This window comes from Rhinolophus sinicus, chromosome 4, assembly GCF_057876585.1.
Source record: "Rhinolophus sinicus isolate RSI-liver-muscle chromosome 4, RSI-T2T, whole genome shotgun sequence".
Lineage (NCBI taxonomy): Eukaryota > Metazoa > Chordata > Mammalia > Chiroptera > Rhinolophidae > Rhinolophus > Rhinolophus sinicus.
The window spans coordinates 63,811,435-63,835,986 of NC_142504.1; the positions used below are offsets into that span (position 1 = coordinate 63,811,435).

A 24,552-nucleotide genomic window follows, 5' to 3' on the forward strand; every position below is an offset into this window, starting at 1 on the left:
ATGTGTGAAGTGGTATCTCGTGATTTTGATTTGCATTTCCCTGATTACTAAAGATGCTGACCGTATTTTCATGTGTTTAATGGCCATTTGTACAAGTTCTTTAGAGAAATGTTTATTGAAATCCTTTGCCCATTTACACACAGCATTGGATTATTTGTCTTTTTACTGAGTTGCAAAACTATGCATTCTGAATGCTAGTCCCTTATCATATATAAGATTTTCAAATATTTTTCTCCCAACTTTTGGTTACCTTTCATTGCCTTGATAGTGAGTATCTTTGAAGCACAAAAGTTTTCAATTTCGATGAAGTCCAATTTATCTATTTCTTCTTTTATTGCTTGTGAGTGTGTGTTAATACTATTCTACTTTCATAAGTGGTCTGACAATTAAGTTCGCTAACTTGTTGCAACGATGTTGCTAACCTTTTTTGGTATCAGAGGAATTGTTCATTATGAATTTGTACCAACTGGACAAACAGTTAACCAAGTTTACTATTTGGGAGTGCTGAAAAGACTGCATGAAAAAGTTAGACAACCTGAACTTTTCTCCAAAACTTCATGGCTTTTGCATCACGACAATGCACCAGCTCACACGGCACTGTCTGTGAGGGAGTTTTTAGCCAGTAAACAAATAACTGTATTGGAATACCCTCCCTACTCACCTGATCTGACCCCCAATGACTTCTTTCTTTACCCGAAGATAAAGGAAATACTGAAAGGAAAACATCTGAATGACATTCAGTACATCAAGGGTAATACGACCACAGCTCTGACGGCCATTCCAGAAAGAGTTCCAAAATTGCTTTGAAGGATGGACTAGGCGTACTCCAAGGGGAGTACTTTGAAGGTGACCATAGTGATATTCAGCAATGAGATACGTAGCACTTTTTCTAGGATGAATTCGTGAACTTAGTGGTCAGACCTTTTATCTATATTTGATATTTTTCATCAGGAGAAATATAAATATTCCTTCAATTTTTTTAACTTAAACGTAAAAATGTGCATTCATTCATCAATCTTAGACATGGGCTCAAAGCAAGGCCTTTTGAGTATGAACCACAGTTTGAAGTTATCTTTGCTACGTAAGTCTGTATTAGTTTTCAATTTCTAGTCTTGATTTCTTTGAAAAAAGAGAATGTAGAATGTATTTAAATTTGACAGCAGAAGTCTAAATTTATTTATTTTAAATTTTTCCCCACATTTTTGTAATTCTGTCCCAGATCTAATTTGATAGCAATTTTTCATATGACTCCAAAGTGTTCAACTTGGTTTTCTTAGAAAAAATAATTTTAGAATTTATAATTCTTATAAAAATAAGTTTAGGAACAAAAATAACTATTAAGAATATAAATTAATTGGTGGGGAGAAATGTGAAAGGTGTATTAGAAACAGTCTCCTTGTCTCAAACATGAAGTGTACTGTGGTCATCAGACAGCATGACTTCCAAAGGAAAGGAGATTTCAGCTTAATCAGTAATGACATTTAAGAGATTAAGAGACTTTTTTCTATGAAAGTATTACAAACATGGTATTAATAGGCAAATGATAATTAATAGGTAAATGCCATGATATTAATAGGTAAATGCCAAACCAAAGCATTTTCAGTTGACAGTATCATAGCTTAAGATAAATACCAGTTCAAAGATAGAGAAATAAGAAAGGAAATTAAAATATATGCATTAAGAAACAATTTCTTGGAGCAGCCGGATGGCTCAGGTGGTTAGAGCGCGAGCTCTCAACAAGGCTGCTGGTTCTATTCCCACATGGGATGGTGGGCTGGCTGCACCCCCTGCAACTAAGATTGAAAATGACGACTGGATTTGGAGCTGAGCTGCATCCTTCACAACTAGATTGAAGGACAACGACTTGGAGCTGATGGGCCCTAGAGAAACACACTGTTCCCCAATATTCCCCAATAAAATTAAAAAAGAAAGAAACAATTTCTTATACTTCAGTACCTTGCACTTGTTCCAGTGGTAAAATCTTAACGCAAGGATCTTGGCTCTGAAAGGATTCTCCAGTTTTATCCTCTTCTTCTTCTGTCTTTGCTAGACTGCTGGGAAAAGCTGACTCTTTGAGGACAGCATCTGACAAATGTTGACTTTCTATATGGTTCTTTTTCCTAAAGACAGAACATTTTTTACTAAGGGAATAGAATGATGATGAAATGTTAGGTACCTTGCGTAAATCTATAATCTATTCATTAATCACTTATGCACTGTATCTCTCAAAAAGAAAAAAGTGGATACAGTGAAAAGAAACATTTCTGGGACCAGACAGAAACTACAACTGGTAACACCATGAGTGTCCTAGGGACTGCACTGTCACTTTGGGTCCAGTGATGAACAGTCTACTGAAATCAAATACATTATCATACTGCGACTGTACCTCTCAGGTGATACAATGAGGTTTTTTCTTTCCCAAATAAGTATCTCTGACCCTATCATATCTAGAGAAAAAGTCAGCTTTCTAAAAACAAGACAGACTTAAAGGATACTAGTATATTTGCCAAATAGCTGATTCTCTGCACTACTAAATGCTTCAAAAGTTTTACTGTTAGCTCCTGACACTGTTCTTGTCCTCATCTTTCTATCTACCTCTGTTGTTTTATATATATGGATGAAAACGTTTTTCCTCAAAAGCAAATTTCCTCCTAATCTACTGTAAAGTGTTGGATTTATAGCATTTCACCAGCAAGAGGATGGGCAGAAATGGAACTGCAGGAACTGCACTAACTGCAACAAATTTATCATTTGACAGACTGACACCTAGGGCCAGGCTTAGATTGGGCCAGGATGGATGAAAAGAAATTAGCCCTTTCATATATTCCAAATTCTAACGCTTTGTGCCTAAGGCAACTCTCCAACTCTAATTTACTTCCCAGCTACCCCATCTCTTTCTTGTAATACATAAAAAGTCATTAGCTTAAATCAAAGGTGAATTCATAGGTAGGTATAGGAAACTTTCACCCCAAATAGAAGCTGAATAAAAGAGAGGGTAGGTGTAGGTACAAAGACTTTAAATGGATACAGTCATGTGGTAGAGAAGACAAAAAGAAAAGGGGGCAGGGAGCAAGAAGGTGACATGAAATAAATAAAAAAGATGGGACATTTAAGTTAATTTTCATATTTTAAAGCCCTTGCCTAAGAAAAGCAAGTAGTGTGACTATTAGAACTTTAGGATAATAGAGACAGTTAAGGGCACTCTAAATTAATCACTACCAACCCCAAAATCTACATCCTCAAAACAATAGCTATCCCTTGTTTTTATTAGTCCATCGACATTTTTCAAATCATAAGCTTCAAGTAAAAATGTCAAACAATTCCAGGAGTCCATTAAAAGGCCACTTAAGGACAGCTAAAAAAGTGAAGCACTCTAGATGACAGCAACCAGTCCTAGCCCAAGCTTATGTCAGATTCTAGAATCTGAAAAGCAGATGGGAGATACAGGAGAAAAGAAAGATGTGGTCCAGAACAAAAACAAAAGGGCCCAGAAGGAAATCTGCCTGGAAGAACCGCAGTAATGTTTCCTGACTACAGTTGGATGGAGGACAGGAGGCAAGAGCAGGAGAGAGTTGCTGACTGAAAGTCTTTCAGAGGACCATGCCAGGCAGTACGCCACTCCTGCTCCCCAACGCACACAAACAAAACAGCAACGTCAACATGACACTGAACACCTGGGAAGAAGGCTCTTCCACAGACAAGGCACACGAAACACCTGTGCAGAATGAAGCTATGGTAGTTACAGCAGCCCAGAACAAAGCATTAAACACCTGGCAAGAATTTAAGATTCCCACCCCCCACGCTCCCACAGCAGCCTGCTCACCCCAAAGTAAAGATGGCCAGGAGTGCTGCCCCATTCACATAGAGACCTAACGGAAATGAGATCTGGACACCCAACATCTGAGGATGCCCACACTACCAACCCAGAAGACAGCCACAAACCAGACACAGTTTGAGAAGGAACAGCTCAAGTGATAAAAAATAAAGATGAACAAACTAAACAAATAACCCCAGAGACAAGGAATAATTAATAGAAATTTGAAAAAAATCTCAATTAGAATCCTCAGAAACATTCAAGTAGCTATTACCTACACAAAAAGCAGCCATTAAAAAAAAAAAAAAAAAAAACCAGAAGAAAACATCTGAAAATTATGGCTGCCAAATGATTTAATAGAAGGATGAAAAAAAATTAGGAACTTATCTAGAACATTGTGTTTTTGCACTGCAAAAGAAAAAAAAAATAGGAAAAAAACACAATAGAATTGGATCAACCCAAGCACTACAAAATAGTAGCTCCAAAAAAAAGAGAGAAAAATAGAAATTTGTCAAAGTAATACCATCTTTCCCCAAAAATAAGACCTAGCCGGATCATCAGCTGTAATGCGTCTTTTGGAGTAAAAATTAACGTAAGACCCAAATTATATTATATTACATTACATTATATTATATTATATATTATATTATATTATATTATATTATATTATATTATATTATATTATACTATACTATACCGGGTCTTATAGTAAAATAAGACCCGGTCTTACATTAATTTTTGCTCCAAAAGACACATTAGAGCTGATGGTCCAGCTAGTTCTTATTTTTGGGGAAACACGTTAATTATCTACGACTAAAGCACGGAACTCTCTGGACTGATGCCAATCAGAATTTAGTGAATAGAGGAGGTGGGTGGAAACCCCATCCACCAGACACTCTGTAGGACTGTGAGTTTCCAGAGAGAAAAAAATAGTTTAGATACAAAGGATCAAGTATCAAAATAACATCAAGCTTCTCATACTATGAAGCAATGCCCTCAAAATTTTGTGAAAATTATTTTCATCTTTAAATTCCATATTCATCTAAAAGATTAATTAATTCAAAGGTTAGAATAAGGACATTTGAAATATATACATTCTGCCCTCCCCCAGAAGGGGTCACAGAAGCCATCCCTCACAAGGGGACTAAGACCATGGCTATGGACCCTCCATCACAGTAGCCACAGGAGGCCCTTGCACCAGACTAAAACCCAGGTCTTCAGATTATTCAACAGAGGCAAGAGCTACCCCAAAGCACTCCCCTTTCCCCAACAGGAGTCAAGAATGAGGCCAGCGGGTCTTCTATCTTCCACTAACAGGGGTCAACAAGACCACTTCTCTAGATCTCCTTACCTCCATCAAAAAGCAGCAAGGGGTTACTCCCAACGTCCCCCCACATCCACTGACTCATCACCAACATCAGTTCAGGGAGACTAGCTTCATGCTGCCCTCTGCACCTACTTCAGTCCCTACAAGTTCAGGACCCCTCCTGCTGGCACGCCAAACGCCGTAAGACTGCACATCCCTTCTCTTCCCTTCCTAGTACACAAACCCCTCCACTGTGCCTTCTACAAGTTACAGTGCTGGATCAGCAAAATTGTGTTATTCCTGAACCCCTTCTCTAAACATTCGTTTCACCTCACTGCTTTAATGAAAACCTGTATGTCCTGGGAGAACATTGCTCCCCCTTAGCTCTGTCAAATGAGGACAGGACTGTTGTCTTTTCCACAGCATGGAAATGTAATATGCAGTCCTCTGTGCCCCTCAGTACCACTTCTAGATCACTCTCCCGAAAGCCTCCCCACTTAGAATCACCTACTACCCCCATGTCATCTACCTTAGTATCACAACTCTAAAATCCTTTGACCCTCCCAAGCTGCCAATCCATTCACACTGCCACATTTCACACACTCCCTCACCCTTCTGATATCCTCTCCTCTTCCTTAACCTAAATCCTATAAATAGTGATACACCTCAACTCCCTTGTCCCTCACTCCCTGCATCAAACTATTCCTGGTTAACCCCAACTCCCCACTCACACTTTGCCAGCACTCCTACAGCTGAATGTGGTTGGAGAAAACATCACAATCACACTGAGCAATTGATGTAACACTAAATTGATGACCATGACCCTCAAGTGGGGCTCCTGATGCTGTCTGATAATCCTACCATTCCCCTTGTCTGTTCACTTTTCCACACTCCTATAGGACTGTTTACATCTCTCTTTTCAAATCAGCAACTCCTCCTTGTCCACCTTCACTGAGTTGATGGCCATGCCTCCGACTTTACTGAGAAACCTCAAGCACTGAAAAAACAACTTCCATAGATTCTTACCATCACATGTACCCACATATTCCGCCTCCCTGTCTGTTAATACAAAGGAACTATCCACGGTCCAATCCCTCTGAACTTATTCCCTACTCTGCATGCTAGATCCCAGCCTGTGTTATTTATGCAAAGACATTGCTCCAACAAGTCTCTTCTCTTTCTACATGATCAAATTTTCCCCTTCCCGATTATTCCTATTACCAACTAAACATGCGGTAACTCATCCCACCACACAAAAAAGAAAAACTTCTCCTGACCCCTACACCTACCAGCTATCACAGCCCTGTTTCTCTGTTCTTTTCCAGCAAAACTCCACAAGCTGTCTACGCTCAGTCTCCAAAACTAACTTCCCATTCTGTGAGTCCTGTAGACTCACTCTATTACACTACTATGCCTCCCCCTACATCCAAAAAATCACTTGTCAGGGTTACCAATGGTGACTACTTAGTCTTCATTTTATTAGACACAACTGAACCACTCTCTTCTTTTATATATGTTCTTCATGTGACTTCCAATACACTGTTTTCTTCCTATCTCTGATCACTAATTCTTATTCATGCCTTTCCTCCTCTCCCCACTTCTTAATATTGAAGCTTCTGAACATCAAACCTTGCTGCTCTTCTCTGCTCCAACTACCTCACTCTCTTGATAATCCAAGCTCCTAAGTGGTCTTCTACTTTGTCTTCCTCCCAATAGTCTAGTCTCAACACAGTAGCCAGAGTGAGCCTGTTAAAACATAGTTCAGATGGAATCCTCTAATGGTTTCCCATCTCAAAGTCAAAGTCCTTGCTCACCCACTGCAGCCTTCTTCCTGTGCTTTGAACATACTAGGTATGCTCTGCTGCTACCTTAGTACCTTTACGCTGGTTGCACCCTCTACCTCAAATCCTCTTCCTCCTGATGTCCACCTGGTTAACTCCCTCCTTCAAGTCTTCACTCATTATCTTATACTTCCTCAATGAGACACACTGAACACTTCCTTCAGCCTTCCTAATAACTCTCCGTATCATGTTCTATTTTCTTAGCACTTTTCCCTTCCAATATATTAATACTATAAAATTGGTATTATTTTAATGTTTGTTTAATGTCAGTTTTGTTTACTGATATTCCCTAAACACTTGGAGAAACACCTAGCAGATAGAGGCACTCCGTAAAAAGAAAATCAACAAAAACAAAACAAAACACAGAATGGATGAATATACAAAGAGTTAACATCTTTGATATACAGAAAGTGTTTATATCTAAATGTTATCAAGAGACGAGAGAGATCCAAGTTGGTGGAGTAGACAAACACTGTGTCTGCTTCTTTCCATGAACACATTAAAATTACAACTAAATTATAAAACAATCAACCTGGAGAACCATCGAAGTCTAGCTGAACAGTAGTTTTATAACTAAGAATATAAAGAAGCCATGTTGAGACTGGCAGGAGGAGCAGAGACACAAAACAGGCTGCCATCAAACATCCATGGGGCGGGTGAGAATCAGGAGGGATATCTTGGCCACAGAGGTTCCCCCAGAGGAGCGAGGGATCCCAGCCCACCACACCAGGATCCCCAGCCCAGAGTACTGGTACTGGGAGGAGAAGCCCCCCACAACATCTGGCTGTGAAAACCAGAGAGGATTCTAACAATCCATATAAGACAGAAGGCTGAGGGAAATCCAGCTGTCCTCTTAAAGGGTCTGCACTCAGACTCACTCACTCGCAGGCACTCAACCTGGGCTCAGGAGACCTCGGAGACATTCGGGAGGCAAGGTATGTGGTTTCAGGGGAAGGACTGAAAGACAGTGAGCAGTTTCCCAGTAAAGGGTCCTCCTCCCAAGCAACTGGCAGACGGGTGCCATCTTTCCTATGTTGAGCCTGCCCCCACAGGCCAAATTTTAAGCTGATTGGCCTGGTGAACTCCACTGCTCTGCCCTGTTGACTCAGTTGGGACCCCACCCCACCCAACCTGCACACTGCAGGAGGCACTTTCTCCTAGAGCAGCCAGTCCCTCCCATATTGCACTCTTTCTTGGAAAACTATCAGAGTCCGTGGGGCCTAGGTGGGTGGGAACTGGTCTCGGTGTGCTCCAAGACTTTTGCTGAGTCACTCCAGGCTCAGCACTAGCACCAAACCAGAGTCTACATTAACATGGTGACAACACTTCCCACTCTAGTGACTCACTGAGACGCTACCTCACCCAACTTGAATACCACACAGGCTTTATGAGTGTCTAAACCTTAAGGGAGTCAGCAGGTGGCAGCAGGCCTCTGGGTGTCCTGGCTTTTTGCAGAGTTACCCAGACCTGGTACTGGTGGCAGTCATCCTGGGTTCGCAACGTGGCCTCTCTCACATGCATCCAGGTTTAGCACAGACAGCGAACAACCACGGATCACTTTGTAGCTCCTACCAGGTAGCCCCCAGGCAGTCACAGGCAGTGGCTGACCTGAGCCCTCTTAAGTGGGCTGTACCAGAGACCTCTCAACAGACTCCAGAACTAAAATACTTGGAGGTTGGCTTCAGACCAGAGCAGTGCACCACACAATTAGCCCAGCAAGTGGCACACACAAAAGTTGGTCTCAACAGGCACCAGAGCCCACTGGGACAAATCCCACGCAATGGGATAAAGCTCCTGGATAGCAGCCCATAAGCTGTGGACGTAGCCAAACCACAGCTTAGGGGATGTAGCCAGTCAGCTTAGGGTCAATCCCACCCACTGACATGCCAAAAGCAATCAAGGCTCAACGGCAACAGGAGGGCACACACAACCCACACAAGGGACATTCCTGGAGCACCTGGCCTAGGTGACCAGGGAGCGACTGCCTATGGAACCCACAGGACACCTACTACATAAGGCCACTCATCCAAGACTGGGAGACAATGCAGACCTACCTAATACATAGAAAAAAACACACAGAGGCAGCCAAAATGAAGAAACAAAGAAATACATCCCAAATGAAAGAACAGAAGAAAAATCCAGAAAAACAATTAAATGAAATGGAGGCAAGCAACACACCAGCTAGAGAGTTCAAAACAATGGTTATAAGGATGCTCAAGGAACTTAGTGAGAACTTCAACAAAGAGATTGCAAGCATAAAAAAGGACATAGAAACCATAAAAAAGAACCAATCAAAAGTAAAAAATACAATAACTGAAATGAAGAATGCACTAGAAGGAATCACCAGCAGACTACATAGAGCAGATGATAGAATGAGCAATCTGGAAGACAAGGTAGTAGAAAACACCCAATCAGAATGGCAAAAAGAAAACGGAATCTTAAACGTAAGACCTGAAGCAATAAACTGCATAGAAGAAAACATAGGTACTAAACTTATGGACCTTGGCTTCACAGAGCATTTTATGAATTTGACTCCAAAGGCAAGGGAAGTAAAAGCTAAAATAAATGAAAGGGACTATATCAAACTAACAAGCTTTTGCACAGCAAAAGAAACCATCAATAAAATAAAGAGGCAGCCAACCGAATGGGAGAAGATTTTTGCAAACCATGCCTCTGATAAGGGGCTAATATCCAAAATATACATACAAGGAACTTATACAACTCAACAACAAAATAACAAACAATCCAATTAAAAAATGGGCAGAGGACCTGAAGAGACATTTCTCCAAAGAGGACATACAAATGGCAAACAGACATATGAAAAAATGCTCAACATCACTAATCATCAGAGAAATGCAAATAAAAACACAATGAGATATCACCTCACTCCAGTCAGAATGGCTATCATCAACAAGACAAATAGTAACAAGTGTTGGAGAGGCTGTGGAGAAAAAGGAACCCTCATACACTGTTGGTGGGAATGCAGACTGGTGCAGTCGCTATGGAAGGCAGTGTGGAGGGTCCTCAAAAAATTAAGAATAGAATTACCATATGACCCAGCAATCCCTCTTCTGGGTATCTACCCAAAAAATCTGAAAACATTTATCCAAAAATACATATGTGCCCCACTGTTCATTGCAGCTTTATTTATGGTGGCCAAGACAAGGAAACAACCAAAGTGTCCTTCAATAGATGAATGGATAAAGAAGTTGTGGTATATATACACAATGGAATACTATTCGGCAGTAAGAAAAGATGAAATAGTACCATTTGCAACAACGTGGATGGATCTTGAGATTATAATGCTAAGCGAAATAAGTCAGACAGAAAAAGTAGAGAACCGTATGATTTCACTGATATGTGGTATACAAAATTGAAAACAACAAAAGAACAAGACAAACAAATGAAGAAACAAAAACTCAGACACAGACAATAGTTTAGTGGTTACCAGAGGGTAAGAGGGGAGGGGGGTTCTAGAAGAGGGTAAATGGGGTCAAATATATGGTGATAGAAGGAGAACTAACTCTGGGTGGTGAACACATAATGTGAGATAATAGATGATGTATTACAAAATTGTATACCTGAAATCTACGTAACTTTACTAACAATTGTCACCCCAATAAACTTTAATTAAAAAAAGAAAAAGAGAAGAAAAAAAATGAGACTAGTTTAAGAGACCTCTGGGACAACATACTTGTGATATGAAGTATAACATTCATATCACAAGAGAAGACAGAAAGCAGGGAGTTAAGAACCTATTTGAAGAAATAATGACTGAAAACTTTCATAACCGGGCAAAGGAAATAGACATACTAGTCCAGGAATGGCATAACGCCCCAAACAAGATGAATCCAAACGGACCCACACCAAGATATATTATAATTAAAATGGCAAAGGTTAAAAACAAATAGAGAATCCTAAAAGCAGCAAGAGAAGGGCAACTAGTAACTTATAAGGCAGCTCCCATAAGACTGTAAGCTGATTTCTCAACAGAAACTTTGAAGGCCAGAAAGGATTGGCATGAAATATTCAACGTGATGAATATCAAAGACCTACAAGCAAGGGTACTCTACCCAGCTAGGCTATCATTTAAAATTGAAGGATAAAGAGCTTCCCAGACAAGAAAAAGAACTAAAGGAGTTCATCACCACCAAACCAGTATTACAAGGAATGTTAGAGGGACTTCTTTAAGTCGGGGGCAAAAAAGGATCAAAATTATCAATAGTAAAATAGCAATAGCTACATATGAAGTGTTACAATTAAGTTCGCGAACTCATCCTAGAAACAGTGCTACATACCTCATTGCTGAATATCACTTTGGAGACCTTTGAAGTACTCCCCTTGGGAACCTATGCACCGACACCAGCGCCTAGTTCACCCTGCAAAGCAACTCTGGAACTCTTTTTCTGGAATGGCTATCAGCATTCTTGTATTACCTTTGATGTCCTAAATGTCATCAAAACATCTTCCTTTCAGTATTTCCTTTATCTTTGGGTAAAGAAAGAAGTCATTGGGGACCAAATCAGGTGAGTAGGGAGGGTGTTTCAACACAATTATTTGTTGGAACTGGCCAAAAACTCCCTCACAGACAGTGCCGTGAGCACTGTTGTGATGCAAGAGCCATGAATTGTTGATGAAAAGTTCAGGTCACCTAAGTTTTTCACGCTGCCTTTTCAGCATTTCCAAATAGTAAAGTTGGTTAACTGTTTGTCCAGTTGGTACAAATTCATAATAAATAATTCCTCTGATATCAAAAAAAGATTAGCAACATCGTTGCAACAAGTTTGCGAACTTAATTATCAAAACTTCATCCTATCAACAATTACTTTCCATGGAATTGGATTAAATGCTCCAATCAAAAGACACAGGAGGGCTGAATGGATAGGAAAACAGTACCATTACATATGCTCCCAAAAGAGACTCACTTCAGATTGAAAGACACACACAGACTAAAAGTAAAGTGATGGAAAAAGACATTTCATGAAAATGGAAATAAAGAACAAAAAAAGTGGGGTAGCAATACTTATACCAGACAAAATGGACTTTAAAACAAAGGCTATGTATAACATGAGACAAAGAAGGACCCAATAATCTCAAATCTGGGTATTTATCTGAAGAAACCCAAAACTGTACTTCGAGGGGACATCCTTATGTTCACTGCAGCATTGTTTACAATGGCCAGGATATCGAGGCAGCCTGGATATCTGTAGATGGAGGAATGGATATGGTGGAGGTAGTACATACATACAATGGAATATTACTCAGCCATGAATGGGAATGGGTTCTTGCCACCTGCAGCTGCATGAATGGACCTGGATGGTATTGTGCTGAGTGGAGTATGTCAGACAGAGAAAGACAAATAAAATGTATTTCACTTATTATGTGGAATCTAAAGAACAGGATATACAAACAAAACAGAAACTCACAGATATAGAAAACGTTTTCATGGTTACCAGATGGGAGGGGCATTAGGGTGTGGGTGAAAAAAAGGGGAAGGGATTAAGAAGTACAAATTGGTTGTTACAAAGTAGTTATGGAGATGTAAGGTATAGCATAAGGAATATAGTTAATAATATTGTAATAACTATGTATGGTGTCGGATGGTAATAGATTTGTTGGGGTGATAGATGGGAGGGAGTTGGGGGGATGGGTGGAAAAGGTGAAGGAATTAAGAAGTACAAGTTGGTAGTTACAAAATAGTGATGAGGATGTAAAGTAAAGCACAGGGAATACAGTCACTAATATGGTAATAACTATGTATAGTGCCAGGAGGGTACTAGACTAGTCAGGGGATCACTTCTTAAGTTATATAAACCACTATGCTATATACCTGAAATTAATATAAAACAATATTGACTGTCAACTGTAATGGAAAATTTTTAAAAAGGGGGAAGGTGAAGGGGAATAAGAGGTCCAAATTTCCACATATACAACAAATAAGTCATGGGGACATAATATACAGCATGGGGAATATAGTCAATAATATTGCGATAGTGTGGTACGGTGTCAGATGGTTGCTGGACTTATCATGGAGATCACTTCTTTAGGTATTTAAATATCGAATAATTATAATGTACCTCTGAGACTAATATAATATTGTATGTTAGCTATAGGTTATAAAAAAATCTTTAAAAATAAACAAATGTTGTCAAGAAGCAATTCACAACAGAAATAAAAGTAGTGAATAAACATTATAGTATGCTCAATCCATAAATACTCAATTATGAATTCAAACAGAAAACTTTAAGACTGCCTGTAATACTATCATCAACAGATAACTACCATTTATATTTTGGTTTATAGACTTCCACACTTTCATCTATGCATTTACGCATGTGTACAATTTTTTTTTTTCTAAAATGAAAGATTAAAAATACCACCAAATGTTGGGCAGAGCTCAGAGAAGTAGGCATTCTCACAGACATTTTCTAGTGGGAGTGTAAATTGGTACAAATCTTCTAAAGAGCAACGTGGTAATTTCTAATTGTTTAAAATTAAATATTCTTAACTCAGCAATTTCAATCCTAGGAATTTATCTTAATAAAATAATCTACTAGGTGTGGAACATACAGAGGGTACCAAAAAAATGTATACACATTTTAAGAAAGGAAAAAACTATTAAAATTGTAATTCTCTACCAATAAGAAAAGATGAATATAAGTCACGTTTGACTTCTGCAATTACAAAAGGTGCTCAAAGTGGTTACTATCAGAGCCCAGACACTTCTGATTACAGCAAACTACTGCTTGAGCAACACTGACTAGTGTCCACTTGTATACATTTTTTTGGCACCGCCGATATATGTATATGTGTATGTTTGTGTATGTATACACACATACACATATATGTGTATGTATATATATACACATACACATATATACATGTATATACATACACACACACACATATATATGTATGTGTACATAGAAAATATTCTCGAAGACTATAAATAAAAATACAATCAATGGCTATTCGCCAGTTAGTGGGATTTCAGACCTTATTGTCTTCCTTACAATTCTCTGTATTTTTTTTTCAATGAGCATATATTACTACTGGAATCTGAAAAAGTGTTTCAAAAGACTTAAAGTGTTTGTAGGTTAAAATAATATAAAGAAAATTTAAAGATTCTTATGATTAGAATTAATCAGAGACACCATCACAGTTTCATTGTCCACAAGACTGAATGAAACTCGCTTTTAACACAGTGCAAGCAACATGGAGGTACAAACTTACTCATCATCCTGGAAGTTAAGCTGTAACTTCTCTCTTGGTTCAGCTTCACTCTGGCTACTGGGAGATGACTCAGATGGAATTGAAAACCTCCCTTCTACTAAATAAGATGTCTGGATATCAGAATACCTACACATACAAAAAAAATGTTTTGACTGTTAATAATTAAATTATGCACATTTAAAATTCACCATGACATAGGCCTGCATGATTGTGAAGCCAACCACCAGGTGGTAAAACAAATAGAGCCCCAGTGTTCGAAACCATCATCCTATGTACAAAGTACTGAAATGGATCAGCAGTGGAGTTTGTACCGTGTTGCCCTGAAAATAAGACCTAGACGGACCATAAGCTCCAAAAGACACATTAGAGCTGATGGTCCGTCTAGGTCTTATTTTCGGGGCAACACAGTACATATTAAACAACAGAGTCACAGAAATCTTAAAGCTAAGTTTTTACAAAGTTAATCCAACCCTTTCATTCCAAAGGTAAAGATGATGCTCTTTACCAAATGTTAGATTGGAAGGATGGAATAGCGATTAGATATTTAAGCACTGGCAAAGTTTACACATTACACAAGATGGGCAACTTGTACACATTATATTTAGAGATATAACTCAAATTACCAGTCACCAGTAAGGCTGAACTAATACAAAGCCAAAGCACTATGGACAGAAAAAATAATTAGTAAACCATAAGGTCACTGGTACTCAATCCTAACACCACCTACCCACCACTGATAAGGCAATGGAATACAGAGACAATATATTTTATCTTTTTCCATATTAATTTTACATAATTTTACATATATGGCCATGTCCCTCAGATAAAGCAAAAGCTCAAGCTTGACTGAGAAATTTTACAGAAGTTATCAGTATACTGTAGGATTTACGGACCTAAAAAAATCATCTGTTCAAACAATTTGTACCTGTTATCAGTGGTGGATCTATTTCTAGCAAGTGCTGAAACAGCAACAGGCAAGCCAAGATTTGAAGAAATAGTGACATTTTCCAAAATCCCGCTATTACCAAGTAATGAATTGGTTAAAAAGCTCGGAAATGACTCCTCAGCTATACCTCGAAAATCTTCCATCTCACTGCAACAACAGAAGTTTTTATAAATCAAATGTTATTATAAACTTTTTACAATGATTAAGAATACAAGCCTCATAAATCTTAGAAAACTTATAAATCTTAGGAAAAAATCATATTTCTGGAACATCACCAAGACGAGACACTATTAGAGCATTCGGAGTTAAAGGAATTCTCAGAATACTTTGCTACTTTATAGCTGAGAATATAAAAATCAAACTTTTATAATTAACATAATAATGAAATACAACACATTAACTCTTAGACTGATGTAGCAAGGAATATGAATTACCATAAACCAATCCTATAAAGAAGCAAAAAGGCACAACACTCATGGCATAAACAAATGATTTTAGGATGCACTTAAAAGTTTACCAGTTGGGTACTCATTCTAACATGAAAAAGAAAAAAAATAACCGGCAAAACCTAGCCTCTGATTTCAGAGGTTATTGTCAAGGATGAGTAAATGGTTTAAAAAGTGAGTCTATTCAAAGAAAAAAATTAAGTATACTTGGCACATGGACAAGGCAAAAATGATAAAAGTGGTTCACAAAGGACTAAGTCTGGAAAACAATGGCAAAGAATCTGTACTATTGATAGAGAACTTCCAGCCCACATTCGCCATTAGTTCAATTTGACCCTGATCACAGTACTCAGGAGACGTTATTCATCTCAAAAATATTTCAAGAGTGCTTATCATGTAAAGGCTGTGTGTAATTCAATAAAGAAAACCATTATCAGGAAAGGCTCAATAAGTGAGAGGATATTGCCCCTATATCTTGAAAATGAGGGGGCTTTTAAAGATGACAAATAAACATGAGCAAAGGTGAAAGAAAATTAATATTGCATACCTACTATCTTAACTCATGGATCCCCATTTTACAAGTGAAGAAACACACTCAGAGGCTAATTTAGTTAAATTTACCCAAGATTGTACAATTAGTAAGATTTGAACCCAGGCCTGACTCCAAAATCCACTTTAAGTACTAAGTGTGTGGTGGGAATAGCAAGTGAATTGGTTTATTTTGGTAATGGTTGTATAAAGTAACAGTGTATCAAACCATGGAGCCAGATCCTAAAAGCCTTAAGTGGTGTATCAGAAAGTCTGGACTGTATTCTGCAGCCCAGAAAAGGACTGATCCCACCAACTTATACTAGAGGAAGGGAGAGGGCTTAAGCCTGGAAGGATATTCAAAGAGATACCACAATTGGTAAGATGACGACAATGACAGACTGGGCGAGGTCACCGACACATGCATTGAAGGACAGATTTTCAAGAGTATGGACTAATGTAATTACTCTACAAAGCAGAACAAGTTTTAAGACCATTATAGAGCTATAACACTTATTTGATTACGGATGAGGTATCCATGCTCCTTTCAGAAACCCACCTCCCCACTTTGCACTAAATTCCAACCCCTCTAACCAGTGCAATGACGATCACTAGCAGTTGGCCATCCTCTTAAACAGTCAGATCTTCTCCCTGTGCATTCAATTACACCAGCATGCAGTTAGCTCTCACATCTTTTTAAAAAGTCTTCCTCTCATACCATTATCCCCTGCGCTGCTACCACATCTATCTGCACTCCCTTCACAACATACTCCTCCAAAAGGAACCACTATTGGCCATCTAGTTCCACTCCTGTCATTTCCTAAACTCACTGTAAGGTGGCTTCCGTCCTACCACCCCACCAAAATGCTTGTCAACATCACCACTGATCTCCATTGCCAAACTCCATAATCCCATGTGCAACTGTCAGTCCTCCTCATCTTCAACCTAACAGTATGGGATTCATACTCCTTCCTTGTAGAAACACTTTCTTCACTTAGTTTCAAGACACAACTGTCTAGGTTCTCCAACTTCAGCAGCTGCTTCTTTTCCTTCTTCTTGGCTGGTTCCTCCTTACCTCCTAGACCCCCACACAGTGCAGCCCTCAGGGCTTGCTCCTGGATCTTTTCCATCTACCCACCTTCTCGGGTGATGGCCCTCAGTTTCAAAGTTCTAAAATACTATATGAAATTATATCTCCAGCCTGGGCCTTTCCCCTGAACCTCAGATATTCAACTACCTACTTGACACTTCACTTACACATATAACAGGCACCTAAACCTGAATCTTGACTCCATTTCATTCCAGTCCCCTCAAGAAAAGCCTGCTCTTCAATCTTCCCCACAGAGAAAATGACAATTCCATTCTCTAGTTGCTCAGACCAGAAACCTCAATTATTCCTGAGTACTCTCTCTCTCTCTCACACACACACACACACACACACACACACACACACACCATATATGTAATCCCTAAGCAAATTCCAATGGCTATACCATAATAGAACCAGAACCTGCGATTTCTCACTACCATGTTTCTCCAAAAATAAGACCTAACCAGAAAATAAGCCCCAGCATGATTTTTCAGGACCGCATCCCCCTGAACATTAGCCCTAATGCGTCTTTTGGAGCAAAAATTAATGTAAGACCCAGTCTTATTTTGGGGAAAACACAGTACTTTCACTGCTACAACCTTGGTCAGGCCACCACCATCTCTTGCCTGGATACTCACTGTAATAGCCTTCTAACTGTCTCTACACCTCCACTCTTCCTCCCATAGTCTATCTTGTTTACCCATATATTCTCAGTACCTGTATCTGCTAGGAACATGAGTTGGAAAAAATGAATTGAAAGAATCTATACTCCCTAGCTATCTAGCTGACATATAGTGTCTATTATCAAGTAATGTGTTAAGTAGTCTATGATGTCAGACAATTAAGTTCATTAATTCATCCTAGAAAAAGTGCTACATACCTCATTGCTGAATATCACTATGGTGACCTTTGAAGTACTCCCCTTGGGAAGCTATGCACCAACACTAGCACCTAGTCCACCCTTCAAAGCAATTTTGGAACTTTTTCTGGAATGGCCATCAGAGCTGTCATTGTATTACCCTTGATGTCCTGAGTGTCATCAAAATGTCTTCCTTTCAATATTTCCTTTATCTTCAGGTAAAGAAAAAAGTCACTGGGGGCCAGATCAGGCGAGTAGGGAGGGTGTTCCAATACAGTTATCAGTTTACTGGCTAAAAACTCCCCCACAGACAGTGCCCTGTGAGCTGGTGCATTGTCGTGATGCAAGAGCCATGAATTGTCGGCGAAAAGTTCAGGTCGTCTAACTTTTTCATGCAGCCTTTTCAGCACTTCCAAATAGTCAACTTGGTTGACTGTTTGCCCAGCTGGTACAAATTCATAATGAATAATCCCTCTGCGATCAAAAAAGGTTAGCAACATCATTGCAACAAGTTCATGAACTTAATTGTCAGACCTGGTATATAGATTTCTCTAATCCCTACACCAAACTTTCAAAGTAGCCATTATCCCTACTATTGAAGGAACTGAGACTAAGAAACGGAATTAAGAGACTTTTCCAGGCCACACAGTGCAAGTGGAGCAGAGGATTCACACCCAGGCAAGTCTGGCCCAGATTGTATTATTCTTTCTTCTGTACTAATGCCATCTCACTCATCTTTAAATCATCTTCAGCTCAAACCTCAATCCTAAAATCTACACTCATATTTCAAAATGGCTCTTTGACAGATGCCTTACCCCTGACTGTGTCCCAAACAATGCAAAGCCAACAAACATAAAACCAAATTCATTACCCTTCCCACCCCCTCTTCGTGTTAGCTTTAGTTTTGATCAATGTTATCCATAGTCTCTTGCTACTACGGTTTCCAGGCAGGTATTCCCACCTGTTCTCAGGAATTTTTTTTTGCTTTCCTGTTCCTGAATCCTGAGAAAAGTTGGTCGGGAAATTGGGGAAATCAGCTCCTTGAACCCATTAAAACCCACAATGGGAAATAAACGTCCTACTCACAATGTATCTCAGACATTTTTCCTAAATTCCCACCTGTTCTCGGGAATTTTTTTCACTTTTCCGTTTCCAAATCCCAAGAAAAGTTGGTCGGGCAATCGGGAAAATCGGCTCCTTGAACCCAGGTGGTTGGTAGCATCAGGCGCCACTTTGTGGAAACGATTCATCGTGGAGAACAGAAAACAGCTTATCTCTCGGGATTCGGGAACAGGAAAGCGAAAAAGAATTCCTGAGAACTGGCAGGAATTCGCACCTGGAAACCCTACTTGCTATACAAGCCAGACTCATGGGACCATCTGATCACTTTTGCTCTCTCAATTAGTTACCAAATTCTAATGCTTCTAACTCCAAATATATCTCTCGACCTGAGACCCACTTCTATATTCCCACTACCTGCCACCCATCACTTTTTAATCTAAACTATTGCATCAAGTCTTCCAACTAGCTTCTACGTGTCAAGTCCTGTAATTACTAAGTTATTTCATTTACAGATATATAAACCACATTAAAACATATACTAAACTCTTTAAGGGTTATTCCTATTTAAGAGAAGTCAAATCTAAGAAAATTTAGATATTAAGCAAAGATCATTCATGCAACAAGCATTATCAAACATGAATCATGAAACACTCTACTGAGCACTAGGAATGCAAAACTATATAAGGCAGCTCCCCTCAGGTTGCTGACAATCCCTATCAATTTTAATATACAGTGCTAAGTGCTTGGATAGAGCTTTGCTTTCGGCGCAAAGGTAGTAACATAATGCAGTAGAAGATTCCACAAAATGTAATCTAATACCTAGTCTCTCATTTCCAGAAAGGATTAACTTGCTCTACACCATCCAGACATACCACATTCCTAAAGCTTTCCTAGAAGGGAAAATAGTCCCTAACTTCCCTCTGTATTGCATTACCCACCCCTCTTTCATTACCTAAAGTGAAGAAAATGTTATCTTTCCTTCCACTATACCGGGGGTTCCAAAACAATGTGTACAAGTGGATATGTTGGTCAACGTTGCTCAAGGAGTAATTCGCCATAATGAGAAGTGTCTGGATGCTGATGGTAACCACTTTTGAGCGCCTCTTGTAATTGCAGGAGTCAAACATGACTTGTATTCATCTTTTGTTATTGGTATATATTGAGTATTACAATTTTAATAGTTTTCCTTTCTTAAAATGTGTATACATTTTTTTGGCACCCTCTGTATTTGAACTAAGTAGCCATCTTGGGGATTTCTCTTGCTATTTCCTAAAAGCAGTAACCTCAAAATATGGCATTTGATTTTACTAATATTTAATTGCTTTAATTGCATTTCTGAGTATGTAAAATAACATTTACTGTAGTCATTAATTGGAGATCTACGTTTACAATTAAACACATTTAAAAGTATATGCCATGGAAAAAATACAGTCAAACATTCCTAATATTCATCATTTCACGCCTAGCATTTTAAGACATATTTTATAATTAGGTAGATATTTAGTATATTACCTTTTAAAGCTTACTGCAAACTTTGCCCACAAAACTGAAATTTGGAGAAAAAGTTGATCTTGGAGCAGTAAAAACTCCAGTTGAATAACCTCAAAATGGTAACAGCAAATGGAAATATTCTCATAAAAACAGCTGTCCTCCCAAAGGCTGACTCGAAAGGGATCTCATGTTTTACTAAACAAAGTGAAATTAAGAGAAAGCAAAAGTAGAGTGACGTTAAACATTGTCATATTTCACTATTTTTTTTTTTCATAAAAGAAATCAGATACAAGAAATGTAGGAAAGAAATTGGGAGGAAATGTGAATGCCGCCTAGTAGAAACCAAAACTAAAGTGAATTATAGGTGACACTGGCAGACCTCTCGGCATTTAGTTAACAATGTGATTTTCTGGGTCAGAGTTTCAGACAAAAAACAGAAACAGAATCGTCCATCACCACACATTATGAAGCCAATACCGCAGATCAACGGAGCACTTTGCAACTAGAAACTCCAGAGCAAAGCGCAGAGCAGGTTCGTTCCTCAAGAGCTGGGAAGTCACTATGTGAAAGGGAGACACAAGGATGTGACCCTCTAAAATCAAAACCCGTTTCTTTCAGAGCTGATTTCTCATGCTTGGCTGAGAGCATCAGACACAGAGGCGTCCAATTAACCTCACTGAGCGGAATTCAGCGTGGGGGCCAGATCGGTGCGAACGGCTGCACCGAGCGTTATGGCCCGACCCCGGCTCGCTCCCCGCAGACCCCTGCCCGGAGCCTGCGCCCCACCTCTATCCAACCGTCACTGCCCCACCGGCCCAGCAATTTAAACGCCAACCACAAATGGATTCTTCTGCCTCCCGCCGAACCGCACGTCTGGACACAAGATGACCACCCTCACCGAGCCCGCGACCCCAGCATCCAGGGCCAAGATCCCGGCGGAAGGTCCGAGGAGGGGGCGTCCCAGCGCGTGCGCGTACCCTCTGCACCAGCAGCGGCCGGAACCAACCGTACCGCACGCCCCTCGGGTTTACGTCTGTTTACGGCAAGAGCCGAGGGTCTGAGACTCAGGGACGGCTTTGGATTGGACAGCACAGAGGGAAAGGGCGGGCAGGAGCGCAATGATTGGGCGAGGACAGCGCGCCCTAGATTTGAAGGGAGGAAACAGCGATCGACAGTTCCGAAGGAGGGGGTCAGCACTGCCTGAGACCTGGTGGAAAGCTTTCTCGCTGTAGCTGAACCGAAGGCGCCGCATTGAAAGCTTTGGCCAACTTGAAAATAACGCACACCTTGTTGAGTTTAGGACCCCAAAGCACTGTCACTCACCTTATACACAAATATTTCCGGTGAACAAATCCCGAGTTCGGTATTGTTGCCATTTTTTTGTCCTTACATGAGCAAACGCCAATCTTCTCTATCACCGTTTGGTAGATGCTGAAATGTGCTATATCCCTTATGTATGTATATGTACTGCTAATAAGCGCCAATTAGGAAATCATTCCTTGGGATCCAAAGCTTCATGATAGTTCGCTACACCTGATCGCCTCTTCGTGATGAATTAAGCTTTGGTCTGGTGTGGAAAGGGGTGAGGTGATGAGTCGTAACTCACCCTTAATGAAATTTTGTACGTTTTCCTGTCCTCAGGCCACAAATCTCTTCACGGACATCTGCTCAGCTCAAGACCTTAACTCCTACTTTACTGAAACTATACAGGTAATTTAATTTCACACTTCACTTTCCTTTATCTCAAAATTTCTTCCATAGTCTCAAAGGGAAAATGAATCTCCAAAGCTAACTCCTTAATTTCATTCAAGTTATTTACTGTTTAAAATGCATGGTGCACTTGGGAGAAAAGGAAAAAAACAGTTGAGTCTGACAGTCCTAATCCTAATTTTAGCCTGGTGCGGAAAGAAATGTTAATTGATCCCTTTGCTTCCTGTATCCTCTTAAAATATTGCTCAACTATCATTCCTGGATACACTCTCCACTGGTCCCTCTCTGCCTTTGGAAATGCTGCATCTTTCCATCCAAAAAACAAACAACACCCTTCCTTGATTGTTTTATCACCTGAAGACCATTGTCTCTCCTACCTTAATTGCCTCCACTTGCACAACTTGTCACTCATTTCATATTATCAGCTTGGTCCTAAGCATTAATTAAACACTTGTTTTATCAGGTCTGGCTTCCTGTCAAACTGAGTCATGTTTCCCCAGTTCTCTTAACATCTCTTCTTGAAACATTCCAGCCTTGGTATTTCCAAAGTGTAATTACCCCTTTTCTACCTTTGTCCATACTCAATGAACAAAGTTATTAAGTGAATATCTCAAGATTTTTGAATCCTGAAAAATGAAGCAAATATTTAGCTCTAGAGCTGAAAGGATGCTATCTGAGTATAATGAGCAACCCTTGTTTCACAGGGTGTTTTAACTCTATACACCATGGCCATACATAAGAGGTTAACTGCTGATATGTGTCTGTATGTTCCAGACTATCATTCACACTGTATCCCTTGTACCCAACTCAATAAATCTCCTTCCTCTATAAAAGTCAAGTGGCCAAAGCTCTCCCCACAACACCCAGCAACGTTGTAGGACTCTAGTGACAGGGATCTACAATCCAAAGTATCTGCAGGCAGGAAAGCCTAGACTCTGGTGCCAGACTGCCTAGATCTCAATCCTGGTTCTCACTTCCTAGCTGTGCAGCCTTGGGCAAATGGCTTTAACCAGCCAGTTTCCTAATCTGTAAAATGGGGATAATTCAAGCACTTGCCTCAGGTTTGACATCAGGATTAAGTCAGTTAACTTACATAAGACATAACTTATCTAGAAGAGCACTAGCACATGGAGTACTCAACAAATATTAACTATTATCTTACCTTACTTGCCAACTTAAGAGGAGGAAGAGAACTCCCAGGAAATGCCCAATCTCCTTAGACATTGAGTAAAGCTTGCAAAAGCCCCTGGACAAGAGTGCTTTCCAGGGGATTAGAAGTGCTGCCTACCCAGTTATGAAAAGGCAAACATCTCTCAGATTTCCCCTTTACCAACTGCTGTAAGGGGGAATACTTCAGCTGCGAATATCCAAAGACTTCTACAATGAGACCACAAGGTATGATTCGAGAATAATCTCCCACTATGTAGCTCCCCAAATGAACCTTACTCTTTCATCAGGCCAATCCTTCATTCTGTTGCCTTAACACACCCTTATCCTTTCACCTCTAGGCCATCATCACCCTGGAACTTCTACTCCGTTTCAATGATTCCATCTGTTGAAATTCCACATCCCTTCCAAATCCTGCCAACTCAACAAATCACTTTCTTTTATGCCTACTATACTGTTTCAAACCTTTATTATGAAGCCGAAACCTCATCACCTTTTGTAAATTCTATAGATACCATCTCTCATTAGAATGAGTTTGTGTGCAGACTATCTTTGTATTTTTTATATATATATCCCACTGTTTAGCACAGTATCTTGCACACAGAAGATGCTCAATATTCACTAAATTGGAGTGAGAATCTGTCTCAATTCATTATCCCATTCTAACCCCAGGACCTCTACAACTGAAATCTCAAAGATGTGAATTCTTAATTCTGAGCTAGATTCAGCCTTAAGTTAGATTCCTAAAACAAGTACTTTAACAGAAGGAAGTTTGAGAATTATTTGGAAAGGATTCTTTTTCTTATATTGGAAAGCTAAAACGCCAACTTTATAGACAAAACATTTAATGATTAGCTACAACAAACCATAATGTACCTTAAAATTATTGTGTCTTACCAGCTGTTTATCCTTTGCATGTTAAGAAGCTCTATGTGTCTTTGAAAATTAAATTATAAATTATTATAATATATGGTCATAACAATTATCTGTGTGATTAACTGCTAGATACATATGAAATGCTGGTCAAATTGCATCCTTCTCTAGCCCTGATAGAAGTTA

The 24,552-nt window shown here is 39.5% G+C and overlaps 1 protein-coding gene across 9 annotated transcripts in view; it reads right to left on the reverse strand.

The window, feature by feature from the left end:
* CEP192 (centrosomal protein 192) overlaps positions 1-21,653 on the reverse strand; it is a 160,141-nt gene extending 138,488 nt beyond the window's left edge. For 6 of the 9 annotated variants that reach the window (XM_074340412.2, XM_088797891.1, XM_074340411.2 and 3 more), the window contains exons 1-4: positions 21,515-21,628; positions 15,120-15,287; positions 14,195-14,320; positions 1,957-2,120 (exon numbers count right to left, since the gene is read on the reverse strand). In XM_074340412.2, the coding sequence (XP_074196513.2) occupies positions 1,957-2,120; positions 14,195-14,320; positions 15,120-15,287; positions 21,515-21,534 (478 nt within the window). In that variant the 5' untranslated portion in view covers positions 21,535-21,628. Of the gene's footprint in view, positions 1-1,956; positions 2,121-14,194; positions 14,321-15,119; positions 15,288-20,637; positions 20,812-21,451 lie in introns of those variants that run through there. The other 3 variants (XM_074340409.2, XM_074340410.2, XM_074340413.2) reach the window with 3 other exon arrangements.
* Positions 21,654-24,552: the final 2,899 nt, after the last annotated feature.